General features: G+C 42.7%; 1 protein-coding gene across 2 annotated transcripts in view; it reads left to right on the forward strand.

Moving 5' to 3' along the window:
* The window catches only part of TEX9 (testis expressed 9), a 138,528-nt gene that overhangs the window by 16,121 nt on the left and 105,835 nt on the right, over positions 1-16,572 (forward strand). For both annotated transcript variants that reach the window (XM_077473878.1, XM_077473879.1), the window contains 3 exons: positions 2,382-2,445; positions 6,367-6,446; positions 15,559-15,607. In XM_077473878.1, the coding sequence (XP_077330004.1) occupies positions 2,382-2,445; positions 6,367-6,446; positions 15,559-15,607 (193 nt within the window). The remainder of the gene's footprint in view (positions 1-2,381; positions 2,446-6,366; positions 6,447-15,558; positions 15,608-16,572) is intronic.

Raw genomic sequence — 16,572 nt, forward strand, 5'->3', positions numbered from 1 at the left:
TGCTTCCTTCTCACTCAATGAAGTGCAGGGCTGTGGAGGGGGCGGCCGGCTCAGGCTCTCAGCTGCTCACTGGGAGGTGGGTGCGGTCAAGGCACCTGGTGGATCCAGACATTTATTGTTGCTATAAAGTGGTGCCTGGACTGACATCCGTGACGTCAGCAGAGAGCGGACTTCAGCCTGCTCTCTGCTGAAAACGGGTCACAGGATTGCAAAATGAACTACGCCCCTGTAATCCATATAAGTACAGCCAAACAAACTTTGGCTGGACTTCTCCTTTAAACTAGTGGTTGATTAGCTCACCTCAGCCTTTGATATCCACAGATTGATAAAAGTAGAGTCACTATGAAGCTGCTCTGCTTTGAGCCTCATCTGAATTTTTGGCATACCATAGCAATTAAAGTTAGAAGTAGCTGACTGACGAGGGGGGGGGGGGATTTGTATCCTTGTAGTGTTTGCCAGTTTGTTGGCAAGACAAATTGAAAAGAACCTCCAGCCAGAATGCAGCATCTGCTTGTCCACTGAGGCAGCTGGGGCAAAGAGTCGGAGGATTGCCAAAGGCCATGTCTACACTCCAGGCCATGATTGCACTATATGTAATTGTGCCAAGACCCTTTGAAATGTAGTAAGGATGTTAGTAACTATGGTATATTATCTTTATATTCTACAATAAAAAAAAAAATGAATTCCAATTTTTTGGAAGGTGCTTGTTTTAATTTAGTTTCATCCCCAGCTTTCAAAGTAGTACATAACAAGCAAGGTGCAGTACTACATGTTGGCAAAACAATAAACAAGGATATCAGTACATAATGAAACCTTGTAATCAGTGCTTGTTCACAACTCCGTCAGTTTAACAAAAAAAAAAACCTGACGACTCCGATCTCCCCCACTGCACTGTTGTGTTCTGACAGAGGGGCAGTTCCCCTGCCAGAACACTCATATCAGCGCTATCTGCCTTTGGATGTAAGCTCTGATCTGAAGTGGGTCAGCTGCTGGTTTTCCAGCATGCTTATCTGACTTCTGTCAAACAGACAAACAAATTAACAGGCCGAATGTCCGACGTTTTTTTTTTTTTTAACCAGCCATTGTCCCCTGACATGTGGCCCATGTGTACCCGGCTTTAGAAGAAGGACATAGCATAGCATAGTATATTATAAATAGTTAGAAAAAATTCACTCACAATGACTCACAAAGCAAATTGATATCACTATCTTATCAAAAGTCAGGTCTCTTAACGTGTTCTACTTAAAAGATTACCAGGAATCAATGACTCCAAAATTAGTCAAAGCCATGTTTTTCCTCCATACATGTGAATGCGACAGACTGTCACCAGGACTATCCTCTTTCTTCTAATCCAATGGTCAGGCAGTCCCATACACAGTTTGCTCAAGAAAGGGGTGATATGTTGTAGTATGTTGGTATAAGCCCAAAATTATTTAGAAAATATGTTGCTCACAGATGTTAAATATCAGTCCAATTGATGCCAATAACACTGCTTTCCAGACATATACCCTTTCACCAAAAAGTTTTATTGCCCCTTTAAAACCAATAGCCACACGTGAACTTCTAACAAAAAAGGGAGGCCCACCAGACAAGTTTGGCTCCCTTACTCAGAAAGGTGAATCAAGAACTGCTTTATCCATTTACTGATGATCAGTACAACTTCTTGGCGATCTCCTCAATCACCATTCCATAAGAGAGTGAAAGACCCACCAAATGTCTTAGCCCCTGTACACACGGTCGGAGATTTCCACAACCAAATCCGTCGGATTTTGCCCGTCGGATTTTGTGCGTCGGATCTTGTCCGAAACTGTTGCATACACACGGTCGGACAAAGTTGGCGAAAAATCCGATCTTTCAGAACGTGATGACGTAATTTCGTTACGATGGGACTACATTCAGGCTAGTAGCCAATAGCTTTGATGTAGGAATTTGATCTGAGCATGCGTGGCACTTGGTCCGATCAAAATTCTCTACACATGATCGGAGTATGTCCGATCGGCCCAGTTGGTCGGGAAATATTTCCAACATGTTGGAAAATTGGGTCCGACGGATATTCCGACGGAATCAGTCCGATGCATACCACACACAGTCGGATTATCTGACGACACGGTCCGAAAGGACACATTCCGACGGATTCTCCGACCGTGTGTACAAGGGCTAAGAAAAGGTTTTCATTCATCTCTTCAGCTTAAACAATAAGTCAGTGTGCTTTTATTATGTCATCATTTAATTGATGTATTTGGGATCATATTTCTGTACTATGGTTCTGTGATTCCCAGAATTATTCCCCAGTTAAAAAAAGAAACTCAGCTTAAAATGTACAAAAGAGCAGAAATTGGTAATATACGTGATCCAAATTCCATTGTATTTTTTTTATATAGGCGCCTGAATGCCGAATTGGAGGCAAAAACAGCTGAGCTTGTTCGCGAGGCTGAAGAAGTGATGGTGAGTACAGTAGACAGGTGCTTATCTCTGGTAACACAAAATCCAAGTGGAATGTCACCCTTCTATTGTCTATAGTTTATGGTTTGAATTGTGTGAAACACTATTAAGGCCAAATATGTCCACAGAAGAAAAATGTCTAGGTTGACATCTACTGTAAGCACGGAGCCTTGTGGTTGAAAATGGGAATCTGAAAACAACTGCTTTTACCAAACATCAGTTCTCCTTTTGTGTAATTTCTTAGTTGGTAATGAAAGTAAAGGTAATAAACATGAAATTGTGATGGCAGGTGGAAATCCCAGTAAGGTCCTAAGAGTCTCATATCACTTTCCTACTAGAAAGGTTTGAGATTTAAAGGACACTGATCATACTGTTTGGCCATCCAGAAAATGTTTCATTATAATCTATTTTATTAGAATAGAATGAATACCAATCACAGTACATTTAAAGGCTCAAGATACACACCAAGTCCAATCTTTGTTTTGTAGGTCAAATATGAGAAAATCAGAAAAGTTGTCTCATGCATTCCAAATAGCATAATACTTCTCAGATTTGAGTGTTGCAGAATAATTCTTCCATTTTGTCCATCTGTCAATAGTCAATGTTTGAAATGGCGGTTTGTGTCTTTCTCTTTGCAATTAGCAGTTGCAGTATGCAGCGGTAATCATTGGTGTCAAGCAGGGCTAAAACCAAGTTAAGCCTAGGTTCACATTGATGCGATTTGGCATGCGGTTCGACATGTCCAATCGCATGCCAAATCGCCAGCTATTGCCAGCAAGGACACCATCCGAATTGGTGCATTGCCGAATTTGCCACACCGATTCCCAAAAGTAGTTTCTGTACTACTTTTGGCGACTTTGGGTGCGATTTCAATAGACATCTATGCAGGAACCCTCACAGATGTCTCGGAAATCGCCCCCCAAAGTTGGACTGACATGCGGGAATAAAATCGTTCAGCGGAACTTCGATTTCAATCCCAATCCCACTGTGAGTGTGAACCTGGGCTTAAAGTGGAATTAAACCAAATCAATTTAATGATTCCCAAAGCAGTTGCATTCCAGGCATACTGTGAATGATAACTGTCACAGTTGGTTTGACTCTCAACTTTGAAATGTCAAGCCATCAAATGGCCGGTGTCCTAACTGATCACATGTGCAGGACCATGGAAACTACAGATCAAACAGAGGCTAAGATGGCAGCTTTTTGGGCTTTAAAGGATAGGTTGATTTAATTCTTCTTTAAAGTGATTATAAAGACAGAAGGTTTTTTATCTTAATGCATTCTATCCCTTAGGATAAAAAAACCTTCTGTGTGCAGCAGCCCCCCTAATACTTACATGAGACCATCTCTCTCCAGCGATGTTGTACAAGAGACTCGGCTGCCCGGGACTCTCCTCCTCATTGGTTAGGACAGCCCCATTGGCTCCCGCTGCTGTGTTTCTCAATGCATTAGCACAAGATGCTATAGTGTGAATGCAACCCTAAGCTTCCTTCACATGAATTCTTTCTGTAAACCTTACTCTTTCTTCTTTGAAGTTAACCCTTTTTTTGCATATCCTTCTTTCCTACTCCAATATTCTCTATGCCAAAAACAAATTATTCTACACGGAGAGGTCCCAGCACCAAAATATACTGATTAATGTAATCATTGCTTTATGTTCCTATTTTTGAGATTTTTCTTTGCTTTCATACCCCACACAGCTTACTTTTCTTATTGATTTATAAAGTCGTGTTGCATGGTCATGTCAGTAGCTAAGCTTAAAGTTGACCTTCGGGCACAGTTCTTTTCAGTATATGAAACCATTTCGTTTGCAATGAATACCATAGCAGACGGAACTGCATGAAGCCTGAGCAGAGCTATGAATGGATTATTGGCCCTTCATGTGCCTTGGGTGGGACCTGGATGGCTCTGGCGCTGGCCTAATTCTAACTGACTTGCTTATGATTCCCACCATAATTAATGGGCCTGTATGAGCAGACTGGGCAGTCCACACATTGCTAGTCCACTAACTTTACAAAGCCTTGAAAAAGTGACTTGGTTGGTAATACAGAACCAGCCACTCTGCTTTAAAAAAGAGAGCAGCAGCCATCAGTCTTTTTAAAGGGGACTCATGCACTAATTCAAAGTGCCTTTGGGCTAGATTGGTTCAGATATCTAGAAGCAATGCTAACAAAACTTCAGGACTAAAGTGAGTGCTTCCCTCTTGCATTTACAGTTTATATGTGTAAACTGGAGTTTAGCTTTGAAGTGATCCTGTAAGCACATGCTCACTTGTATACAATTCCATAACTACAAATTAAGAGGCAATATACTTGACTATGTGATGGCCTGTGCATGAAATACTGCATTGCTGCTCCCCAGTCGCTGAATGTATTCCACTTTATTGCCTCTTTTTACTGGAATGGTATTGTATACAAGTGTTCTTTTGGGGATGGGGTCACTTTAAAGTGAACATGCCTAGCAGAGAAATTCTCTTTGCCTGCTCATGAGAGCAAATAGTAGAAGTCCTGTTCCATGTTGTTTCAACTGGTCACACAAGGCTCAAGATTTACTCCACTCGCCCACAAGATGATGGTGTTCTGCATTGTGGGAGGAAGGTAAGTGAATCAAATGCTATTATACTTTGCTTTTGAAGCAAATAGCAAGTATATAAAGGAAATATAAGTTTAAACCCAAAAGTTTGGGGGTCCATATTAACTAGGCAGTTCCAGAACACGGGAAGTTAAAGTGTAAATTTTAACAGTTTCCTAAAACAGTTGTATTCAAGGCATGCTGTGAATCATAACTGTCATATTTGATGTCCAGCCACCAAATGACTGCTGTAATAACTGATCATATTTGTTGCACCATGGCAGCTTCCTTGGCTGTAAAGGAGAGGAGGGATTAGTTATGCTTTAAAGCAAATCTAAACCCAAAAGCAAAATTGTAATATATTGCAGCTTAACAATATCTAAATGGGGTAGTGGTATATGTTTTCTTTTTTTTAGGCCTACCCTTTATTTTCCCCTTTTGGTTCTGCAAGTAGTCTGTTCATTTTAAACTTTTTTTTTTTTTTTTTAGGGACCAAGCTGTCCAGCAAAAGTTGCAGTTAGTGCAGTGGTGGTCAGCTGATATGCATTAAGATAAAAAGCCTTCTGTGTCCAACGATGGCCATGAATGTTTCAGCCTTCTGGCACTCTCACTCCTGATTGGCTGAGACACAACAGCGATGCCATTGGCTCCCGATGCGGTCAATTAAAGTTAGCCAATCAGGAGAGAGAAGGGGTGGGGCCAAACAGCAGCTCCGTGTCTGTATGGACACACAGAGCTGCAGCTTGGCTTGGTGCCCACATAGCAAGCTGCTAGCTGTGGGGTCACTCAACAGGAGAAAGTGGCCAGGAGCACAGAAGAGGGACCCGGAAGGAGGAGGATCTGGGCTGCTCTGTGCAAATCCACTGCAACAGGGCAGGTAATTTTAACATGTTTGTTATTTTCATAAAAAAATAAGAGACTTTACAATCACTTTTAAGTATGCATATCTCATATCTGATGGGCTGCTGGGAAAGCTAGAAGACACTGTAGGATGACATGTGGTCATGTGGTGTCACCACTCCTCCTCTCCACCACATCAAATCAAAGCCTTGTCTTGTTCATATAAAAAAAAATCAAGGTGCTCTATGAATGGAGGTGTTTGGTATGCAGAGGGTAAGCTGCTCACACATAACCTGAGGGGGACCCAGTATATCCTGGCTATTAATGTAGTAGAGCAGACTACTACATTGATTATCAGCTTTCTCAGCTGCCAAGTTGAACCAACGTAAGCATGCAATTCAAATCATTCTAGGAGTTTGTTGTTAAATGCAGAAGAACGGACTACAGTATGTAATAGTTTGTTTCTAGTTCTGAATACTGCAAAAGCAAATGTTAACATGTTTCTTCTTTCAGAGAGAGCAACAGCAGCTGTTATCACAACCAGCCCTGACACAGGTTAAACTTTTTGATGAAGATGAAGATGAAAGCTTCAGGTTAGTGTTGCTTTTTTTTTTTTCAATGTATATTAGCAATGTTGCAAATTCCTAATGCGAATTGAAAAGACTCCATGTTTGCTTTGATTTTAAATACTCTAAGCTGACTCAAACAAAAAACTATTTAGTTCAGAAACCGCTATGTCTGCTGGGTGCACTCTGTATAAACTGTATATACACAGCTTCCTCTGCGGTGAAGCTCATGACATCATCAGTCCACCTCTCTGCCTCAGCCAGTCAGAGGAAGCTTTGTATTCATTTATAGAGTACAAAGCTTCCTGTGAATGACTGAGCAGTGTCCAGCCCGACCCAATCTTGCTTCAGGAGCAGGACAGGAAGTCCTCATCCTGATACTGGGACTCAGCACTGTATACTATAGATAACTGGTGCTATATACAGTTTATACAGCATGCTCGGTAGGCTCAACTGTTATTGAACAAAAAAGTTTGTTGAGGCCACCAACAAATTACTTAACCACTTGCTTACTGGGCACTTAAACCCCCCTCAGTCCCAGACCAATTTTCAGCTTTCAGCGCTGATGCACTTTGAATGACAATTGCGCAGGCATACAACACTGTACCCAAATGACATTTTTATCATTTTTTTCCCACAAATAGAGCTTTCTTTTGGTGGTATTTAGTTACAGCTCGGAGTTTTATTTTTTGCTAAACAAACAAAAAAAGATGCAAAAAAAAAAAAATCATGTTTTAATAGTTTGTTATAAAATTTTGCAAACGGGTCATTTTTCTCCTTCATTGAAGTGCGTTGATTAGGCGGCACTGATAGGCTGCATTGGTGGGCACTGATGGGCTGCATTGGTGGGCACTGATGGGCTGCATTGGTGGGCACTGATGGGCTGCATTGGTGGGCACTGATGGGCTGCATTGGTGGGCACTGATGGGCTGCATTGGTGGGCACTGATGGGCTGCATTGGTGGGCACTGATGGGCTGCATTGGTGGGCACTGATGGGCTGCATTGGTGGGCACTGATGGGCTGCATTGGTGGGCACTGATGGGCTGCATTGGTGGGCACTGATGGGCTGCATTGGTGGGCACTGATAGGCTGCACTGGTGGGCACTGATAGGCATAATTAAGGCGGCACTAATAGGCACAGATAAGGCGGCACTGATGTGCAAAGATGGGCACAGATAAGATGGCACGGATGGGTGGCACGGATGGGCACTGATAGGTACCACTGATAGATGGGACTGATGGGCACTGATAGGTGGCACTGATAGGTGGCTCTGATAGGTGGCACTGCTGGGCACTGATGGGCGGCACTGCTGGGCACTGATGGGCGGCACTGGGGTGCAGCACCTTTGAGGCAGATTGTGGGCACTGCTGGGTGGCACTGTGGGTGGCACTGTGGGCACTATGGGCACTGCTGGGTGGCACTGACGGGGGGCACTTACTTTTATTCAGGATGGCACTGCAGGGGGCAGGTGGGCACTGGCAGGGGGCAGGTGGTCGCTTGTATTGCTGGCCGTGATCGAGACTGATGTCCCGATCACGGCCGCCGGTGATCGGCTTTTTTTTTTTCTCCTCGCGCTGTCAGCGCGAGGAGGAATACTAGCCAATTACCGGCTCCGTTATATCACATGATCAGCTGTCATTGGCTGACAGCTGATCACGTGATAAGGGGTCGGGATCGACCCCTTGCACGGATCGGTGATCAGGCGAGTCTCATGGACTCGCCGATCACAGAGCGCGCCGCGAGCGCCCCTCAGGGGGCGCGCAGGCCGCTCGTACACGGGACTACATCTATTGACGTCGTCCCGGAAAAGGAGATCCGCGCTGTAGCCGTCATTTGGCTATAGCGCGGATCTCAAGTGGTTAAACCATAGTAAACCTGTAATTGTGCTTCAGTCTGCAACAGAGGAAAGAGGACTCCAGGATGTCATCCTTACAAGTAGAATTTCAAGAAAAGAAGCCAGATCTAAAACTGTCGAAGAGAAAGAAAAGGATAAAAGAGCAAAAAAAAGAGAAACGGTGGTAGATGACCGTCAAAAATATTATGTATAGAGGATATGCACAAATAAAAGTCTTTAGGCGCTATAATGTACAGTGTGTATCAGATCAAATTCAGATCGTATCAGAATATTTATAAAATTAGGTGTCTCGTGCAGCTGCCAACCACTTGGGGAAAAATGGGTAAATGAACCAAAACGAAAAAAGCAGCGCTCTAAGAAAACCTGTAGATAGGGTAATGTTCAAAACAATAGTCATTTATTGAATGCTCTAAAAACAATGTTCAGTCAAGGTCCACAATTGTCAATATGACAAATATTCATAACATGGTACACCAGTCACTGTGTAAAATGAGACACTTTAACATAAATTATATACGATACCGCCAGATCACCTAGGGTTAACATCATTCACTGGCTCTGATCTCCAATGTGTAAGCCGATATCGCAGAATGTGAAGCAGGGTTTGGTGCCCGCAACAGGCTATTCTCCAGGTGGTAGCTTTTAGAAATAAACTCTTATATCCCGCTGTGCGATACAAGCTGTAAATGTGTATCAAATGGTAAATCTGCTTTGGCGGATTGAAAGCTGGGGCTATGCCGGCATCCCATGTAACCTTCAATGGATCCGAACGCTGCCACTGAACGCACCAGGAGCTCGTGCCGGAGACCGGAAGTCTCTGTCACTCGGAACCAGGGTACCTGGAAAGACGGAAGTGATCTCCGAAGGGATGGATCGCAACGCTTGGAGTTGTCATGACGACCGTGACTAACATGTTTCGCGCGCATGGACTTTGAGAAGGCTCGTATCGGAGCTGGTCGAATGTCAGCGGATATGTCAATGCTGACAAAAGTCGCTCCATAGAGGTCTATGGAGCATCTGTTCAGGTCCGCCTAAAAAAAACTGATAGGCGGACCTGAACGAATCGTCCGTGTGAAAGAGGCCTAAGGGTCATATTTATAAAACGGTGGCTCTAACAATCTCCCAATATTCACTTTGTTGAATATTCCAGGTGTACTATGGGTGTGTTCTAAATGAGATCGATTCACTAGCAGAGAAAGTTTGTCACATTCACTACCTAATATATACAGTCAGGTCCATAAATATTGGGACATCAACACAATTCTAATCTTTTTGTCTATATACATCACCACAAGGGATTTGAAATGAAACAAACAAGATGTGCTTTAACTGCAGACTTTCAGATTTAATTTGAGGGTATTTACAGTACATCCACATCAGGTGAACGGTGTAGGAATTACAACAGTTTGTATATGTGCCCTTTACACTTTTTATGGGACCAAAAGTAATGGGACAATTGGCTGTTCAGCTGTTCCATGGCCAGGTGTGTGTTAATCCCTCATTATCCCATTTACAAGGAGCAGATAAAAGGTCCAGAGTTCATTTCAAGTGTGCTATTTGCATTTGGAATCTGTTGCTGTCAACTCTCAATATGAGATTCAAAGAGCTGTCACTATCAGTGAAGCAAGCCATCATTAGGCTGAAAAAACAAAACAAACCCATCAGAGAGATAGCAAAAACATTAGGTGTGGCCAAATCAACTGTTTGGAACATCCTTAAAAAAAAAGAACACACCGGTGAGTTCAGCAACACCAAAAGACCCAGAAGACCATGGAAAACAACTGTGGTGGATGACTGAAGAAATCTTTCCCTGGTGAAGAAAACACCCTTGACAAGAGTTGGCCAGATCAAGAACACTCTCCAGGAGGTAGGTGTATGTGTGTCAAAGTCAACAATCAAAGGAAGACTTCACCAGAGTGAATACAGAGGGTTCACCACAAGATGTAAACCATTGGTGAGCTTCAAAAACAGGAAGGCCAGATTAGAGTTTGCCAAACAACATCTAAAAAAGCCTTCACAGTTCTGGAACAACATCCTATGGACAGATGAGACCAAGATCAACTTGTACCAGGGTGATGGGAAGAAAAGAGTATGGAGAAGGAAAGGAACTGCTCATGATCCAAAGCATACCACCTCATCAGTGAAGCATGGTGGTGGTAATGTCATGGCGTGGGCATGTATGGCTGCCAATGGAACTGGTTCTCTTGTATTTATTGATGATGTGACTGCTGACAAGAGCAGCAGGATGAATTCTGAAGTGTTTCGGGCAATATTATCTGCTCATATTCGGCAAAATGCTTGAGAACTCATTGGACGGTGCTTCAAAGTGCAGATGGACAATGACCCGAAGCATACTGCGAAAGCAACCAAAGAGTTTTTTAAGGGAAAGAAGTGGAATGTTATGCAATGGCCAAGTCAATCACCTGACCTGAATCCGATTGAGCATGTATTTCACTTGCTGAAGACAAAACTGAAGGCAGAATGCCCCAAGATCAAGCAGGAACTGAAGACAGTTGCAGTAGAGGCCTTGCAGAGCATCATCAGGGATGAAACCCAGTGCCTGGTGATGTCTATGCGTTCCAGACTTCAGGTTGTAATTGACTGCAAAGGATTTGCAACCAAGTATTAAAAAGTGAAAGTTTGATGGATGATTGTTAATCTGTCCCATTACTTTTGGTCCCTTAAAAAGTGTGAGGCACATATACAAACTGTTTTAATTCCTACACCGTTCACCTTATTTGGATGTAAATACCCTCAAATTAAAGCGGAAAGTCTGCAGTTAAGGCGCAACTTGTTAGTTTCATTTCAAATCCATTGTGGTGGTGTATAGAGCCAAAAATATTAGAATTGTGTCGATGTCCCAATATTTATGGACCTGACTGTAGACCCCTAGGTGTAAGGTATTTGGATGAAGGGCCAGAAAATATATGGGCTGTAGAACAAATTAAAGATTGCTCTAGTCCTGATGCCCTTGTCAAACATGGTGAAAGGAATGTATTGGTATGACATTAATTTGGTGATAGTAAGGCTGGGGGTGTACACAAAGTACAAAAAAATAATAAACCTGAAAGGTTACCTCTACTTACAACATCATGCCTTCTCTGTGTAGTCAATGCTTGATTGTGACCGCAGTTATTATACAGCAGGACAATAATCTGAAACATGTTTATATTATGCAAAACTGAGTGAAGAAATTGTAAACTAGAGTATTTTTTCTTTGAATGACTAGCACAATTACTAGATCTTAACTGTTTTAAACAGTTTTTACAATTCCATTGTAAAAATCAAAGAAAAATGTCCTACCAACCAATTGCACCCTTAAGCCTAGTACACACAGGCAGTTTAGTTTTCGTTCAACCCAACGGGCTGACAGCTCAGGTCGGAGCCTCTGTACTAACAATCCGATGTTAGTACAGTGATCTCCCCTACTGTTCAATTGTGTTCTGACAGGGGGACAGCCCCCCATGCCATAACACTTCAGTCATCTGAGAGCGCTGATCAGCAGCCGGTTTGCAGACTTTTTTTCGGTCATGCCGAATGGCTGGTTTCTGTCAGGCCGGCTGCAATACACACGGGCCGCACGTTGGCCGGTTTTTATTGAATCGGCCAATGCTGCCCGACAGTTGGACCATGTGAACGGGGTTTTAGACAGTGCTAAAGAAAACATGGGTGAAATTTCCCCTAAATATCTTCTCAAACTGACAGCTAGAATGCCAGGAAAATGAAAATCTAACTTCTGCAAACAGAGGGGGTTGATTTACTAAAACTGGAGAGTGCAAAATCTGGTGCAGCTGTGCATGGTAGCCAATCGGCTTCTAATTCCAGCTTGTTCAATTAAAGAAAAAGTATAGCCAAGCTTTTTTGGGCTGTACTTCTATGGATCACAGGAGTGCAGTTCGGCTGACGTCACAAAGCGGGTCCAGGCTCGGGAAAGATCCTGACCATTTGGTTGGGATCCACACAAATGCCTGCACTGGCAGCTGGCTCAGTCTCTTAGCGGGCCTCTGTGAGTCTGAGCCAGCCGCTCGTGTCGCCTCCACAGTTCAGTGCTCAAGTGAGCGCAGGAGGGGCAGAGCAGAGAGCTGGTGACAGACAGTCACCAGCCCTCTGCAGGCAGAAGGAGTCCTGAGCAATCAGGGGTGTTTGATCTCTCAATTCTCGGTCTTAGAGCCAGCGAGGGACAGATGCGGCATCAGACCGATGCTGCATCCACCTAGGTGAGTATAATTTTTTTTTTTTTTTTTTTTAATAAAGCCTGAATTTCTCTTAAACTTTCACAAAAAAAACGTCTAAACTGATTGGTTTCTATAAAGAAATGCACCAGATTTTGCACTGCCAATTTTAGTAAATCAACCTCAGTGTCAATGTTTTTTAATTAAAATAAGAATGTTATACTTGCCTGCTCTGTGTGATGGTTGTCCTGTACGTCTTACGAGACAACGCTTGCAAAGCGAGGCAGGATTTAAAAAAAAAAAAAAAAAAAACAGCTCATATTGCAAAACGCTCGTAAACCACATTACTCACAATCCGAGGTTCCACTGTATACTCATTTCTGAACATTTTTTTAATGTATGTTCCATATCACATTGGGTGATGCCAGTCTTTAAATTATAACATTTGGTGAATTGAAATTCAGAACCCACTTTTCATTTCAATCCTAATGAGTAAAGACTTAGTGCTGACTTCTTTTCTGGCCATACTTCCCCACTGTATAAACCTGCATACACTAGATAAAATGATCTTAATAATTTTGAAGAGCATAATCAATTTTAAGCCTCCTTTTTTATAAGAGAATTATGTTTTGGTTTTTTTCTACTTGCCTAGCTGGATGCAGCATTGGTCCCACACTGGCTCTAACACTGAGAACCAAGTGATCAAATACAGCTGATCCCTCAGTTCTCACAGCTCCCTGAGCAGAGAGCTGGTAACTTTGCTCTGCCTCTCCTTGCTCACTGGAGCGCTGGGCTGTGGTGGCTGAGCCAGGTGCCGGTCCAGGCATGTGGGTGGATCCCAGCTTCATTGTTACGATCTTGATCCTGGACTGGCTCTGTGACGTCAGCCAGCAGTGGTCTTCAGCCTGCTGTCAGCTGTCAGCTGAAAATGGATCACAGGAGTACAAAACCAACTGCACTCCTGTGGTCCATAGTAGAAGTACAGCCAAAAAAAGCTTTGGCTGTACTTCTTCTTTAAGCAATGTTCGCAATTCAGTTTTTTTTTCTTAGTCCATTTTTGATCCTCCTTTTTAAAAACGATAGAAAATGTATCTATCGGCGATTAAAAACCAAACAATATATTTTACCTACTCCCCTTTGACTTTTCACATAAAAAACTGTAGCTGCAGATTTGATATTTCACAAAATGTTCTAATCAAGAGAGTACCACATTTTTATGATGATCAGACTAGTTTCACTCCCTTTTCAGATATACATGCTGTGTAGGTCAACAATATTGGGACTTTAGCTTTGATATAGCATTATTTAAGGGAAACCTATGCTCAGAGAAATACGTAGGCTTCTGAAAATGCTAATAGTCTGAGTCTGACAATAAGTAGATGTAAACTCGGTTACTAAACTCTTTCATGTAAACAGCCTGTTTACATTGCTCAAAAGCTCAAGCTTAAAGTGGTTGTAAACCCTTACAAACCACTGTGACCTACAGGTAAGCCTAGATTAAGGCTTACCTGTAGGTCTAAGAAATATCTCCCAAACCTATACGGTTTAGGAGATATTTGCCCGAAGACAGGCACCACTATCTACGGCGCATGCGCCGTAGACAGCGGCGCGCAGGTGCACTGAGCGGGCACCGTCGATGACGAAGATGCCGCGCGTCTCGGCTCCCGTGCGCATGCGCGGGAGTGACGTCATCACTGCTCCGGCGAATCACAGCGCCGGAGCAGCGAGACCCACCAAGAAGATGGACGCTCGGAACTACAGGGGACAACGGTGACTTCGCTGGCTCCTGTGCCATGTAAGTGACACATAATGGACTACTATGCGATGCATAGTAGTCCATTATGCTTTGCCTTTGCAGGGAATGAAAGAGGAAGTAAACTCATCAGGGTTTACCTCCTCTTTAAGCTGGCCATACATTATACAATTTTCTTTTTCAATTTCCTTTTTAGATTTACCCTCAACTATATATATATATATATGCCTGAATGCATACAAATTGAAAGTGTTTAGGTTTGACCTCATGTTATATGGTTTTGGTAAATCTAAGATAGACCATAGCCAGTTCACATTTCTTTCCTGCAGCCGCAGGTTGCAGGAAAGAAATTTTGACGATTTCCCCATCAACACAGACAGTGCTGACAGGGGAATCCCTCCTGCCAAGCCATTCTATTCTCCCGGCTGGGTGGCGAGGGAAGCTGTCCCCATCAAGAGAAGACAGTGATTATTGTTAGAGGCTATAGCAGCTGCTAGCGATAATCGCAAATTAATCCGGCAGGCTGGTTGTACCCAAGTTGAATGACCAACTAACTTTGTACATTTCAGCCTGCCCACAGTCGGTTCAAATCTCAACCAGTTTCTGCTGAACCGGCCGAGATTTGAGCCGTCTATGGCCGCCCTTAAGGAAAATTGAACTGGAAAATTGTATAATCTATAGCCAGCCTTACCTTTACACACATAACAGAATAAATCAGAGCAGTAACCAGTTCATTAGCTCCATCTGAGATTTCAGCAATACAGAATGAACCTCAATGTGCTGGACTTTGTCTTAAAAGAACCCATTGTGCACCAAAACTTCCTTATGTATAAGGGCCGGTTCCCACTGCTGCAATGTCAGACATCGCATGTGATTCGCACTGCACTGCGACATCTGTGTGATGCAAATTCAGCCATACAGATTGTATGGCTGAATTCACATCACATTTGGACCAAACTCGTGCAGGACCCTTTTTTTGTCTGCACCAGAATTGGATTGCATGGGTGTTCGAATATACAGTTCGCACTCGATCCGGGGGTGTCATTAACTTTGTATTGACACTCCCAGTGGTTCGCATAGGGCAGTGTGAACCGCCGGCGGGAGACCTGCGATGCAGGAACCCCTACTGGATTTACAGGGTTTCCACATTGCTGCAGTGTGAACCAAGCCTTAAATATTTATTTTTAAAAAGCTTGTATTAAAAAAAAAATTTAAAACCATTTTAAAATGTATATAAATTTAATTTAAATTTACCACAAAACTCTCATAATGAAAAAGTTATATGCCATCCTTCTCTCTATCTTTTTTTTTTTTTTTTTTCTTTCCTTTTTCTAATTTTGATTTTTTCATCTGTTAGGCATCTGTTGTCCCCTGAAGTACCAACTTTAACCCTTCCGCGGAATATGGTATGAAAATGGTTCACATGTATGCATATAATTGTAGGCTTGATTTATAAAAATTGTAATCCTTTTTTTTTTTTTTTTTTTTTTAATGTAAGGTTTTTCAAATGTAAAGCATTGATTTTATACTTGTTGAGTGACCTTTTGTTTTGTTTAGATTTCTTAGCAACTAGAAAATCTGTGACTTTGGAGAAGGAAATAGATTAATATGTTTCATGGAGTTTGTATGTTCTTCTGAGATGCATGGGTTTCCTCTGGGTGATCCAATTTCCTCTCACGTTCCAGAAACATACCGGTGGGGCTAATGTGCTTCCATCTAGATTAGATGTGCTTTCCTGTATAAATTTAATAAGGACATTAAAATCATATTCAGGGCAAAGCAACAAATTCACTTAAGTGATTCTTCTGTTGCCTATGCTCCTCTTTCTCTCCCTCACCACTACGTTTGCATGGGGGAAATAAAAGAAAAGCCTGGTTTAAACTATAAGGTTTGCTTGGAACTTACACAGGCTGGGAATTCTTTCTCTGTTCCAACATGACAGCTTCTCGGGCACCCAGTATGGCATAAGCCAGTGGTCAACAACCCTGTTCTCGGGGCCCACTAACAGGCCAGGTTTGCAAGATAACTGAAATACAGCACAAGTGATATCATTTGCTGCTCAGTGATTGCAGTATTCTAGTCTGCATCTCCCCAAGGTAATACATCAAACCTGGCCTGTTAGTGGGCCCTGAGGACAGGGTTGATGACCACTGGCACAAGCCACTTTCTCTTCATACTTGGTGTTTCACCATTCTCTTGGTCGAATTAAGCAGCTGGATATATAGGATTGGGGAGCATTTAAGTGAAATACAAAATAGGCAGATAACCATAACCACACATCCTGAAGAAGCTGGGTTTCTGGTGAAACACATTGCAGAATTGATGGGCACTGATAGGCGGCACTGATATGCAGCACTGATGGGCACCAGTT

The sequence above is a fragment of the Lithobates pipiens genome, unplaced genomic scaffold (genome assembly GCF_037356315.1).
Source record: "Lithobates pipiens isolate NorthernLeopardFrog02 unplaced genomic scaffold, aLitPip1_a1.2 Scaffold_8, whole genome shotgun sequence".
In the NCBI taxonomy this organism is placed as follows: domain Eukaryota; kingdom Metazoa; phylum Chordata; class Amphibia; order Anura; family Ranidae; genus Lithobates; species Lithobates pipiens.